General features: G+C 44.8%; 2 protein-coding genes across 2 annotated transcripts; one reads left to right on the forward strand and one right to left on the reverse strand.

Moving 5' to 3' along the window:
• Positions 1–2,722: 2,722 nt before the first annotated feature.
• Positions 2,723–8,011, forward strand: pdzk1 (PDZ domain containing 1). Its single transcript, XM_084689156.1, has 9 exons — positions 2,723–2,741; positions 4,075–4,284; positions 4,437–4,677; positions 5,448–5,640; positions 5,724–5,863; positions 5,964–6,160; positions 6,285–6,530; positions 7,055–7,417; positions 7,547–8,011. Exons 2-9 carry the CDS (start codon positions 4,078–4,080, stop codon positions 7,598–7,600), a joined length of 1,641 nt encoding a protein of 546 aa, XP_084545282.1. The 5' UTR covers positions 2,723–2,741; positions 4,075–4,077; the 3' UTR covers positions 7,601–8,011.
• Positions 8,012–8,143: 132 nt separating this feature from the next.
• gphra (golgi pH regulator A) lies at positions 8,144–13,173 on the reverse strand. Its single transcript, XM_084689876.1, has 14 exons — positions 12,921–13,173; positions 12,657–12,716; positions 12,421–12,524; positions 12,126–12,232; positions 11,689–11,790; positions 11,296–11,416; positions 10,593–10,673; positions 10,381–10,490; positions 10,180–10,268; positions 9,992–10,084; positions 9,628–9,723; positions 9,209–9,298; positions 8,992–9,057; positions 8,144–8,859 (listed from the first exon to the last, which is right to left on the reverse strand). Exons 1-14 carry the CDS (start codon positions 12,960–12,962, stop codon positions 8,653–8,655), a joined length of 1,368 nt encoding a protein of 455 aa, XP_084546002.1. The 5' UTR covers positions 12,963–13,173; the 3' UTR covers positions 8,144–8,652.
• Between the last annotated feature and the right edge of the window lie 129 nt (positions 13,174–13,302).

The following is a 13,302-nucleotide window of genomic DNA, read 5'->3' on the forward strand; positions in this document are numbered from 1 at the left end:
AATTTTTAGAATAACGCATGGGCGTCGCCGCAATGTAACTTGGCCGTGTTCAGACCTAGGCGTCTGTTTCAGGCAGAAAGAGATGACAAGGATGTTTTTTTCCAAGTAGCTACAAAATAAATTGCTGGTGTTTTTTTATTGCTATAATAATCGTGAGCTAATCTGGAGTTAACCTTTAGTTTTTCTAACGACAGGGAAAAAAAGAAGAAAGAAAAAAAGCTTTATTTCAGAATTCCAAATTTAACAAGGTTGCTCAACTTGTAATTTTGGCAATTCGTAGCATTTCATTACTACTTAGTCTGTAACATAAAGGCAAAACTGATTCAACCATTAAAACCATATATCCTCGGAAAGCTTATACCCTCAAGATGTTATCTAGTGAGACAAGAGACACGTCCTTCTCTCCATATTAGTATGCTTCTCATGCATAATAAATCCGGTATTGGTAAATGGAGTATATGGCTGATACTTTTTTGGGCTGTGCCATTTAAGGAAACTGATTCAACCACCTAACCCATGCATTTTCTGAAAGCTTAAATCCTAAGGATGTGATCTGTGGAAAATACTACAGGTTTGAACATTTGACCATTTCTGAACTGCCCAGTCATGCTTTAGGGAGATGCACATTTTTTATGCAGCCTACATAATTATTAGGCTTCTAAACCTATACCAATTGTGAATTTGATACGCTGATAACATGATTTACATCTCAGAAATCTTTATATGAACAATCTACATTAAGCTTATGTCAATTATCAATATGAAAGAATGCTCAATGCATCTCCATGTCTCCCGATATAGCCTAGGTGGTTGAGAGTGAGTCAGAGGCAGGGGCAGCATGCAGCGGCAGTGGAGACAGCTCTGTTTCTGAGGTGAGTGCTGAAAGGTGACAGGTAGTTGAAGATGTCCCATTGCTTATTGGGGTGTTTAGTTTTCAAAATATTTAAATGTCCAGCCCCTCAGAATATGTATAACAACTATGGTAGTAATAGTTGTGGTAAATGCACCAGAATGAGGGAAATTGCATCTACATCTTTAAAAATACCCCCCGGCAAAATGTGTCCCCCCCACTTTCAAAATGCTGCTGACGCCCATGGATCAACGGCGATATTTTTTTAGCGCCTGATAAGAGTCTCACGTTAACGCAGCACGTTAACGCCGATAAAGGCCCACCACAAAAAAAAAACATTTAACAGGTATGCCTTAGTACGCACACAGGCTATATCACCCACAGCCTAAATACTTTTTTGATCGAGATTCACTGGTAAACAGTAGGGGGTCACTTCCTCTATTTTTTCTCAATCTATCCGTCTCTTGCGCATACACGTCAAGTGAATGCATGGTTAGTCCATCTCTTTCTCTTTATTTCACATCTCAACAAACACATACACACACAAACGTACACACCCTACACATTTTATTTATGTCTCAAGCTGCCCCTGTGCCTCTCTGTCTTGCCAGCTCCAAAACTCGACTTCACACACATTCCATCTCCATATTTCTCTCGGTCTCTCTAACACACATGTTCCCTCCCCCTACCCTCCAGTTCTGCTTTATCACACAGTCAAAACACAGCTCGAGGACATAGGTGAGGACTTACCAAGAGAGACCTCGGTATAGGATACCTGTCTGTCTCGGAACTGTTTACCCAGAGGACACACACCTGCGCCTCAATCATGTGTGTGCGTGTGTATGTTTGTGTAAAAAATATAGACTCCAAGTCGCAAGGAGATTTCACCCTAAGTTGAATGAATGCTTAGCACAGACATATCGGTTCTCATCAGACTTGAAGAGAAACATTCAACATCTAAACTGAATGCAGGGGTTGGTTTTAGTTTGATTACATGTTGGCAACAACAGCATAACATTATGTGAAAACAAGGTCTCTAAGAACTGAATGGTGTCTGGGTGCCATAGCTGGCATCTCAGCAAATCTTTGACGCATTCACACAAAACTTGGTACATGTGCCCGGAACTCTATTCTGAGGATGTCCCTAAATGTTTTGTGTGCTTTGACCTGCAAGACTGTTTGGCCTCCTCACCGCTTCTTGCAGCTACAGTACCAGTCAAAAGTTTGGACACATGGGAAAATGTGTCCAAACTTTTGACTGGTACTGTATATTTGGGGGCCAAGGAGCGAAGCCACCTTCAGTGTTTCTGCATTTTCTTATTATTGGGGGCTAAACAGCAAAGCTGCAAACCTTGTCATACAATGAGGTGTGAGAACATGATCATGTATGCTATTTTAAGGGATATGTAAAGAAAAAACTGCTGTGTATATTATTTTGCCTTTGGCAGGTTAATTGCATTGTCAGTTAGTGCCAAAGATCTTTGTGGTATGTTGTCACACTATGGAGATATTAACAGTATTTTGGGATTTGTAGAAGAAGTGCAGACCAAACCTTAGTATACCTATGGACACAACAGAATGACAGGTCAGATATTTATTTTATAAGGAACACCTGGTGTTGATCATTGCCACTTTGAACATACACCCTCACTGCCACGAGACACAGTTAAATAACTCAGCCTTTAGGTTCACCTTTGGTCCGTCAAAGTCCTGCAGAGAGAGAAGGTGAGAGAAGTGTGGAAGAGAAAGAGAGGGGAGGTGACAGTGGGAGATGGAGAGGGAGGAAAGTATGAGTGTGGAGAGAGAAGTGGGAGGGAGGATCTGTGTACTTATGTGTATATGGAACAAGTGACCTCCTCCTTTGGGACTAAGACAGAGACAAAAGGAGCAGGTGAGTGAACTTCTGTTACGTTTCCTGCAAAACAATATTACAAAGGCCTTTGCGTGTAACATGTAGCATTGTGTTTTAATGTCCGTGTGCCATCATGAATCATCAATGCATCAAGTTTATGACACACTAGATGGCCCATTCTGTTATTGGTAATTTGATGGCTACCTTAAATGGTAAACGTATCCACGAGTGCAGGGATTGTTCACAGGCTAGGACAAAATCTACTGTAGACTCCTTTTGTTGCTTTCCATGGCCGTTTTTTTGGCTATATCAGGTCAATAGTATCATAGGACTAGCAAAGGGAGAAATATCTGAGATTGGTGATATATAGAACATATATAGAAGGAAGAAACTGTTGAGAAGAATGAATCCCAGAATATCACAATGGTCTGTGATGTCTACTCCGTACGACACTATAGGTACAATGTTGTAATCTAGGACACTAGACACATTAGACACAGAGCAGAGTCCAAGACATTTTACGATGTCGACTTTGAATTAGTGAACAAATTGTCAACACAGTCTTTTTTATTAAAAACATGGAGAGAAAGATACATTGATTTGTGGTCCAATTGTTCATTACTGGTTATTTATTTCACTGCATCACACTGGGCACTTGCCATGCCCTTGTGTCTCTGTTGATAGAGGAGTACTATAAAGATTGTCATGCTGACATTCTTTATTGGAAGCTCAAAGTTCAGACAATCCTCTTGAAGAAGCCTTCGCACCTTTAGCTGCCCCTGCAGGCGTTAACCATTAAACTGCGACAGGACCGCTGTCTGCCCAGGGTGTTTGTGTGTCCCTGACCATCAGCACTTTGCTTTGCTCACTAAACATGTCTCATGGATCATCCCATCTGGGAATGTTGGAAGCAGAAGAGACACTGAGAGAGGGCGTTTTAGGATTGACTAATTCACCTACTGTATAATCATCTGCAGAAACATTTGTTTATCCCAGAATTAAGTCAAACAGTGTCAGGGCTTTGGCTGACCACGCCCATTTACAGTGTATCACTGATTTGTGATCTGTGTTTATCTTCAACTCTCCACTAGTATCTGAGGTTTATAAGGTCAATAAGCCAGATGTTAGGCCAGCCACATATCAGTGTGATGATACCAGCCTTGAACACAATTACATGATGAGCTCCGTCTGGTTATACAGCTAGGGCGTCTATGGAAAAGATGTGTGTGTTCCTGTCTGTGTGCGAGGGAGGGAAAAAGAGGGAGGGCGTTCTGTACTAGAGTATATGTCCATGTGGGGAAGAAAAATAAGATAGTGTGTTCTTTTACATGCCGGTAAGTCTCAGTCTCTGACCCTCCCCTTTGTTGGTCAGGACATGGCTGGGTACAAGCCCAAGGTTATCGCTCTCACCAAGCCTCAAGGACAAAGCTTCGGCTTCTTCTTGAGGGTGGAGCAAGGCGAGGATGGCCACCTGATCCGGAGCCTGGAGATGGGTGGGCCCGCTGAGCTGTCGGGGCTAAGAGACGGAGACCGCGTCCTCCGGGTCAATGGAACCTATGTGGACACGTTGACACACTCCCAGGTGATTATCGCCAGGGAGTGGTCCTGATAAGGTCTAGTCTCGTGTGGAAATGTAACCCTTGTAGTCCGTCACTTTTTTCCATTACAGGCTCCACGCTCTGTCCCAACCAAATCTGGCTTCTATGTTTGTGTGTGTGTGTTTTGGGCGGCCAGGTGGTGGACATGGTGAAAGAGAGTGGAGCGTCAGTCACCTTCCATGTTCTAGACGCCGACTCCTATCAGAAGGCCAAGGCAGATGGGGTGGACCTGTCAGACCCTCAACCCCGACCCCCTCAGAACCAGAACCAGAGCCAGCCTGCCATGAACGGGGTGGCAGGGCCGACACCCAAGCCCAAACTCTGCTACCTGGTGAAGACCTCCGTGGGCTACGGCTTCTCTCTGCTCTCAGCCAGAAGTAAGTAGGGAGGGGAGAAAAGGAGACTGGGAGGGGAGAGCTTGGGGGCTGACTTTATAGTTCCCTAAAACAAGAGTTCACAAATCATATGATCGCAGATACAGAGATATCTTTCCAGTTATCGCTGAAGTTGGACTGGGCATGGCAGATAAGAGATTGCACACAACCAAATCAGATCACCCGATCAAGCAAGGACGAAACCGATTGTCTATGCCAATGCTATTTCTGCCTTAGTTCTAACATGTACGGGCATGAAAACGTCAATGAAGAACTTACAATATGTGTCAAACCCCATATTTAAACTTTTTCGTTTTAGTGGATTTTACAACTCAGCTTACTTGGTGTGTATTGTTGCTGGCAGTATCCATGAAATGTGATTTGTTTCAGTTATTATTATTGTGCTTTAAACTTGTGCAGACAGATCTGTAACAGTCTACCATTGAGAGTACCATTGAGTACCATTGAAAGTACCATTGAGTATCATTGAGTACCATTGAAAGTACCATTGAGTATCATTGAGTACCATTGAAAGTACCATTGAGTATCATTGAGTACCATTGAAAGTACCATTGAGAAACCTGAAAAGCCTGGCTTGCATACGGTGGCATGTAACCAGATGTAGTGTGTCATCCTGGGAATTTCTGGCATTGGGGGAATATACTAGATCTTTGACAGACATACTATATAAGGTAAAGTATGCAATTTCAGATGCTGAGTCTGCCTGGAGCCTTACCTCTACCATTCTACTTCATCTCCCGCTCTGCTTCTAGCTGAGCAGGGCATTTTTATGACAGACGTCACCCCAGGCGGCGTGGCCGAGAAGGCGGGAGTCATGGTCAGAGACCGTATTGTGGAGATCAATGGGGAAAACTTAGAGAGTGCCACTCATGAAGCCATGGTGGAGAAGATCAAGACAGCCGGCAGCAGCATTCTGTTCCTATTGGTAGACGAAGACACTGACAGGTACAGTAACAGCTTGCTTATTTTTTATCTTCATACAACAGGTGAAATGGATTGATCTGCTTGATTTGTTGATTGATTAACAGGTACTACAAGAACAAACGCATTGCGGTAGGGGCAGGACTAGCCACTATCAAGCACCTCCCTCTGAAACCTCGTATTGCTGACTTGACCAAAGGACCTGAGGGCTACGGATACTTCCTTACAGTGGAGCCAAAAATGAAAGGTGTGTATGAATGTGTGTGTGAGAGTGCATGTGTATTGTGTAGATATTTCAACAATAGATGGAAAAACGTGTTGTTTCATGTCCCCTGTTTGTTATTCAGGCCACTACATCAAGGCCATAGATAGAGAAAGTCCAGCAGAGAGGGCTGGACTTAAAGAGATGGACAGGCTGGTTGCTGTGGAGGGACAAAAAGTGGACAGTTGCAGCCATGAGGAGGTGGTGGAGATGATTAAGAAATGCGGAAACAAGAGCTGCCTCCTAGTGGTAGATGCCGAAACGGACAGAATGTACAAGCTGGTGAGTTAGCTGACTGAAATACAATTGGTCTAATGTCATAGCTAACTACGAAATACATTCTCAGCATGCTAGCAAGTTGGATGTTTGTGCATATCCGGGACTGATATGACACCGTTCTCCACAGGGGGGCGTGTCCCCTCTCCTCTTCTGGGAAGAGTCGAGGGAGTCCCTCCTACCACCCAGCTACCCAGACGCACTCACTATGCCCACTCCTGCCAGAGCACCTTCCCCTGCCACCGCCGTTGTGATCCCAGCAGTGGTAGAGAAGGCGGAGGTGAAGCCTAAACTGTGCAGGATGGAGAAGACCTCAGCTGGATACGGTTTCCACCTCAATGGGATCCAGGGAGTCGGTGGACAGTACATAAAAGAGGTATGACAGACCTGGGACACGTACAGAGAGAGAGAGAGAGAGAGAGAGAGAGAGAGAGAGAGAGAGAGAGAGAGAGAGAGAGAGAGAGAGAGAGAGAGAGAGAGAGAGAGAGAGAGAGAGAGAGAGAGAGAGAGAGAGAGAGAGAGAGAGAGAGAGAGAGAGAGAGAGAGAGAGAGAGAGAGAGAGAGAGAGAGAGAGAGAGAGAGAGAGAGAGAGAGAGAGAGAGAGAGAGAGAGAGAGAGAGAGAGAGAGAGAGAGAGAGAGAGAGAGAGAGAGAGAGAGAGAGAGAGAGAAAGACAGAGAAAGACAGAGAAAGACAGAGACAGAGACAGACACAATGTGTAAAGTGATGAATGAGACCCAACCCAACTTTCTCAGGTTACTTATAACAGCAACAGACACGATAGATACTAGCATACACGTGTGGGAAAGTGCATAATCGATCTATCAGTCCTGCTGTAAGATACAAGGCAGTAATGAAGGAGGCATGTACTTTCCCTAGCTCATTGGTTGCTGTGTGTCAGGTGGTGCCCGGTGGAACAGCCGATAGGGCGGGTCTAGAGGATGAGGACATAGTGATCGAGGTCAACGGCGTGAACGTGGAGAGGAGCGACCACGAGGAGGTGGTGCAACTCATCAGGACGAGTGGCAGCGTCCTTGAGCTCCTGGTGGCTGACAAGAAAACCTACGACCAGCTGAAAGCCCGTGACCTGGCCGTCTCTTCCCAGCCCCCTGCTCCTGCCTCCACGCCCCCCCCGGTCTCCTCGCCGTCTCCAGCCGCGCCTGCTTCGCCTCCCTCCCCCAGCCCCGACGTCCGGGAGGTCCGAGAAGAGGAGGAGACGAAAGCGGCTCGACCAGACACTCCGCCAGTGCAGACACGTGGAAGGGTGAGGGGGAGACGCGCCAAAGATTCTTCTTATGCCTGTCTAATGTTTGTAGAGCTTGTTTACACTGCCGTGTCATCGCACGTGCAAGTTGCCGTTTTGACCACGGTGCTCTTGCTGTCCCTCTCTCAGACTGCGTCAGTGTCATCATCCTCCTCCGATGACAGCATTGATGAGAGACTCTGAGGAGTACCACCAACGATGATCTGCTTCCTGACCCGATCCTCCAATCGTCAAAGCACCCTGCACGTCGAAACCAATGCGGATATACAATCTCTACTTTGCACTCCACTTTACTTTTGATACACTCTACTGTATCTGCTGACACGACATCAGTCCACCCACAGATACAGAAGATGGTGAAGATGCAAGGGATCCTGACTGATCTCGCTCACTGCCAAATGCACGTCTATTTATTAATGCATATGAAAGCATAATGTATGCATAGATCATGTTGATCAGTGTCTAAACCTGTGACCAATTAACGCTCACATGCAGTTTTACATATGAAACTGCACCCAAATTGTCACATAATTTCAAGATTGACTCACTTTATGGAGCTGACCTGGAGCCCACTCTCCTCCAACTCATTGATACCTAAACTCAAATTAAAGTATATGTATCTTAGCAAAATGTGTACTTTTATTATATTGATCATTATTCCATTATGTGTCCCTGATACCCTGTGTCTGCTAATGATGCATCTTACACAGCACATTACAACACGACTCAAGAATGACCACACAAGTTTATTCAGTAACCCTCCCACCAGTGTGACAGTACTGTTTTAGTGGCATAGGCACACACTGACACATATAGCAGCAGTAATATAGTCAACATACGTGCGCGCCTGTGTGCGTATACATTTGTTCCTGGGGGGCTGTGATCAGCTTTGACATATCAATGCAAGGAGACTGAACTCCGGCCAACAGGATAACAGCCCAACGACACACTTATTGATCCTCTGAACCTTCAAGTCCTTGCAAACAGTTACGTTACGATATCAAATGGTTTCACGGTAGAGTCATTCCGGTCCTTTCCACTCCACAGTCTATTCAAGAAGGGAGTTCCACCTCTACCTGAAAGCCATTCACCTGACTCATCCCCGGGTTTCCTGATTCAGGAAGTACAGGCCAAGATACATTCTCTCTCCTCTGTGTCGCCTCCTTTCCTCCCCCGGTTCTGGACCTATCATCTCCTGGTTGAAAAGTCACAAATTGCAGTCAGGGGCCGTGGAGTCAGAGGGTCATGTGCTTCTCGGGGGCCTGCTTGTGGGCAAGGTAGAGGAAGAGGATGCTCGAGAGGGCGCTGACAAGGAAGATGACGTCAAACCAGCGGTGGTAGAAGTTGAACTGGAGCTCTCCCAGGACCTCAGTGACGATGGAGCGGTACTCCAGGGGCATGCTCATACGCATGAGGAGCACCGACGACACAAAGTACATCCCCTATCACACAGAAGAAGGTGGGAACGACGGGGAGGATCAATTACAACAACAACAAACAACCTGCTAGTTCTCACCTGCTGTATTAATGTGTTCTGTTCAATAAATGTGAGCGTAGAGCACATGCATTCTCACCATGATCTGGGCCAGGACCAACACTATGACATTGGAGGACTTGCTGCTGGATATGGCATAGAAGAACTATAGAAAGAGGAAAAAAGAGAGCTCTGCTAAATGATTGGTGGGCACATTTCCAGTATTTTCCTACGATGTACACTGACCAAGCACTGCAAACAAGGAAGGAAGGGACACGTGGGTAGGCAGCAAGCAGAGCTACGAGGGGATGTGGTACCTTGGTGAGGGTGATGAGGAGGCCTCTGATGGAGGTGACGATGATGATGCCAACAAGAATGAAGGAGATATGCTGGGACCAAAACTTGACCTTAAGTAGAGAAGAGGATTTTGCATACAGAGTTAACATAACACACAGATAAAAACAACAAGGATAGCATTACCGCACTTAAAAGATTCAACATAAACGATTTAAGAGAGAGCTGAATGTCTGAGATTTAAGAGGTCTATCAAATCATTAACCCTGTCAGGAGAGATGGAACACTGATTGGGTGAGGTTTTACTGCAGAGACTTCAATACCCTGATAAGGATTCCCTTTTTATAACACTCGCCGGTTGTCGCACATGTGCACGCATTAAACCAGAGCATGACATCATCACGGCACGGCTATGTGTGCGTCCATGAGTGTGTGAGCTCACATCAAACTGGATGCCCAGGTAGTTGACCGTGATCTCGATTCCTCTGGTCACAGGATCAGTCTTCCCCACGCGGTCAAACACAATGTTGATGGTGGCCTGTGAGGGACAGAGAGTGGGCACTGTGACTGTCTAGACAAACCCCTGAGGTGGTGCTGATTGTGGTCAATCAATCTGACACTATACATACATTTAAAAACTATAGATTTGAACTGGACTGTTTCCATGTTCCACGATGGACGACAGTATGGAAGTAGGTTCAGTCAGGCCTGCAGTACAGACGTAGCTAGTAATCCAGTTAGACCTGAGTGAATGTCTACAGACTCTGTACCACAGACACTTTGCCTACTTGTGGTGCCAGTCTCACCATGAATATCTTCCAAACGCAGTAGATGGAGAAGAAGTATCCCAGAAAGTTAAAGTACTTTCCCTGGAAGGTCTTGGAGTATTCTATACGCTCCTGTAAAAGAGGAGAGATGGAGAAAGACAGCTCAAACATGGGCTCCTGATGGGAAGCATCTAATTCTACACCTGTATTGTGTGTGTGTGTGTCACCTTGGTGGACTGCAGGTCCACTGTCTCTAGGAAGAGCTGTCTACTCAGCTCCTCCAGAGCATCTACCTCCTGCTGGATCAGAGACAAGTCTGGAAGGTCAAGGAACACATACACGATACACCCACACATGATACACTCACGGGCGAAACACTCACAGGCGATACACTCACACACGATATAGCTCACACATGTGAAGGATACTCTCACTGCCTGATGGTGACGAGGTGACACTCTTGATCATGCCCCAGAATCCTGTCCGTTTGTTCTGGTCCTCCCCTCGTTGGTACATCTGCCTCCGTGTCATGGCAATGCTATGCACAAAAAAAAAAACATTCTTATTCTTTATTTATCACACACACACTTGAACGTAATAAAAGAGGACTCCATCTCAGGCCGTTTCTCCAGTGTCTCACCGTTTCTTTTTGCTGACGATCATGTCCATAGTCTGCAGCAGTCTCCTCTCCAGCGCCAGAATGTCACTGTCGGTCACATTCCTTCAGGGGGAGCACAGTCCAGACATCAATACATCTTACCGCAACTGACAATCTGGAACATGCTGATCGGCTTCACCCTCTAAACTGTATACATCAGTGCAAGCAGGGTCTCAGGTAGTGTAGATGGGGCTCACCAAAGGGAATCGTGTACTTGTCACAATATTACATTATCGGCTTATTGTACGATGTATGGACATGACCTTGGTAAGTTTTGTAGGCCTCCATATTGCCCGTTGTGTTCACAGAGATAGTATTTTGTTTGTCTATTTTAGTTGTTGATGTTTGTTGTGTGTTCGTTTGGTTCATTGCTCTTTGAACGGGTGTGCTTGCCTCATTATGCTATTATATTGGCCGGGTTTCCCAGATTCGTTAAGAAGCTCTTAACGCTCAGAGCTTCTTAGCAAATCTGCGAAACCCGGCCATTGTCATTATATCAGTGGCATGAAAATAACAATCATATAATTTATTGTAATTATTTATGGGACAGGCCTATGTAATCGATTTTAGCATATACAAATAAGCTCTAAAGTGAGGCATGGTAGTGTAGCAATAAGTTGCGGTGTCACTTCGAGGAAGGACTTGTATAAGCATTGTGGGCATTGTAGTTCTGTGGGGGTTTCACCTGAGGAAGTAGGACATGTAGGTGTAAGGGCAGTTGACGGCACCAAAGCCAGACAGCAGTGCCATGAGGGTGACCCCAATGACTCCAACACGACTAATCAGCTGCTCTATGGACAGGATGCCTGGAGGAAACCAATGTAGCCAGACAGAAAAAGTCCACGATTAAAAAAGGCATTCATGTAGCTCTGCATGTGTCAGAGATGCAACATTTTGCTTTTTCTGTGGTTGTTGATATAATAGTCAGCAATAACAGGAAGCCATCCACTTTTTTTACAACCCAGAAGTCTGCTTACTAATTTAATTTGCCACGTTCCTGTGGTTCAGACAGCTGAGGTTACAAGGAAGAGAGGAAGAGGCTGGAGAAGAACAGATGCATTGGTGTCACTCCACTCACCATGTTTGGGGCTGAGGATGGGGAAAGGATCCCCCAACTTCCAGAAGAAGTACATGAAGGTGAACCAGACCACACAAGCAAAAAGCAGCTTCTGTCTCTGCACTGCAGCATTCACAACAAAGTCAAGTTATGAAAAGAGAATAGACCAAAAAGTAAACAAGAGTATGTACAACTCCCATCTGAATTAAAAAGCACATGAAAGTACTATATTATGGTACTATGTGCAGTTTTCAAAGCCATGTTCTAGATCAACGATTTCAATGTCTAAAACACAGGCTAGTAATCAAGTTTAATTTGTAGAAGGCGAGATGGGCTGTCATAATTCTATAGCCTGGCGAGTTTGTTATAAGTGGCTAATTATGATTAAAAGGAACTGATTTAGTCTTAATAAGTATTAAGTAAGTAACACTTTATAAGTAAGTAATAAGTCCACTCACACAGGCGTATGTTGCTGACGACAAAGTAGCCAATGTAAAAAGGCACTACGAAGATCAGCACAAGGAGGATTACATACAAGTTCAACTTCCAGTGGAAATACCTGGAACTGGGGGTTACAGAAATGGTCAGTAACAGCATAAAGAGGATACATTTTACATTGGTTGAGCGTTGTGTACTGTTGTCATTGGGCACAATGCAATGCCAGATTCTGCATTATCAGCAGACACACTTCACTGAGGGTAACATAAAGTCAGTGTGAATGAAGAGGTTAATCAAGAAGAAGCCACTTCTTACCTACTGCACAAGGCACCCAGTATTTCAAAGATGATGAGCTCAAACATTGTGCAGGAGAAAGCGAATGTGATCGAGAAGACAACTTGGACAACATACTGGCGCACCTGGGATCAAAACAAGATCCGCAAAAGGGCAGGAAGTGATTATGCGGATCATGCAGATCTATACATATAAAACACTTAGTGCTACGACAAAGACTTAGCTACAGGAATGTAATTAGTCTTGCAAACCCGCACCTCATAATCCTTGAACAGCTGTCGCATGAAGAAAAGCCACCCAAAGCCAAAGAACAACACCTTTCACCAACAAGAGAGGACAATCGGTTAGCTAGCTGGCTATAGCTACAGTATACGAGCAATATCTTTTTAATCGCTAACTTGTCTTTTTTTCTTCTTATTGCACCTCAAATCACGCACGTCTCCTTAAGATGCTAACTTATTTCCAAATAATAAACATGTACAAGTGTGTTTTGAGACCTAAGTGACTAGCTGTGTAGCTACCTGAGAGGTGAACATGATCACTGAGTCCACGAGAAACGACATACTGTTTGTCTGATCATAAACCACCACCTAGTCTATATTCAAGCAGGTGACTTCTGTTACAAGTTTTTAAATTGAATTTCAGTTCATGATCAAGTGGTAAATTCAGTATAAACGTTAAATGGGTGCTATTTTGCTGAAAATATCATTTTAAGAAATCCGATGCCCATTCTGCTACTGAGCTGTCAACTTTCGACTAATCATCTACGTCGTGTTCTTTTTCTTCTTTTACTTTGACTGGTGGATCATAACCAAATTCAATGTGCATGCACCGCCACCTACTGTGCAGGAGACGAATTTCCGAAAAGGGGAAGACTCGTCAAAAGAAATGCTCCCGAGGGGT

Source organism: Hypomesus nipponensis, chromosome 23 (genome assembly GCF_054491055.1).
Source record: "Hypomesus nipponensis isolate SF chromosome 23, ASM5449105v1, whole genome shotgun sequence".
Lineage (NCBI taxonomy): Eukaryota > Metazoa > Chordata > Actinopteri > Osmeriformes > Osmeridae > Hypomesus > Hypomesus nipponensis.

What these genes read in the sequence shown, in the direction of transcription:
- pdzk1 (XM_084689156.1), top strand. Translation starts at nt 4,078, where the DNA reads ATGGCTGGGTACAAGCCCAAGGTTATCGCTCTCACCAAGCCTCAAGGA. An exon ending in ACACGTTGACACACTCCCAG is followed by an intron (nt 4,285 to 4,436) that starts GTGATTATCGCC and finishes TTGGGCGGCCAG; the next exon opens with GTGGTGGACATGGTGAAAGA. An exon ending in CGGACAGAATGTACAAGCTG is followed by an intron (nt 6,161 to 6,284) that starts GTGAGTTAGCTG and finishes CGTTCTCCACAG; the next exon opens with GGGGGCGTGTCCCCTCTCCT.
- gphra (XM_084689876.1), bottom strand. Translation starts at nt 12,962, where the DNA reads ATGTCGTTTCTCGTGGACTCAGTGATCATGTTCACCTCTCAG. An exon ending in CTGGGTGCCTTGTGCAGTAG is followed by an intron (nt 12,233 to 12,420) that starts GTAAGAAGTGGC and finishes TGTAACCCCCAG; the next exon opens with TTCCAGGTATTTCCACTGGA. An exon ending in ACCTGGGCATCCAGTTTGAT is followed by an intron (nt 9,299 to 9,627) that starts GTGAGCTCACAC and finishes TCTCTACTTAAG; the next exon opens with GTCAAGTTTTGGTCCCAGCA.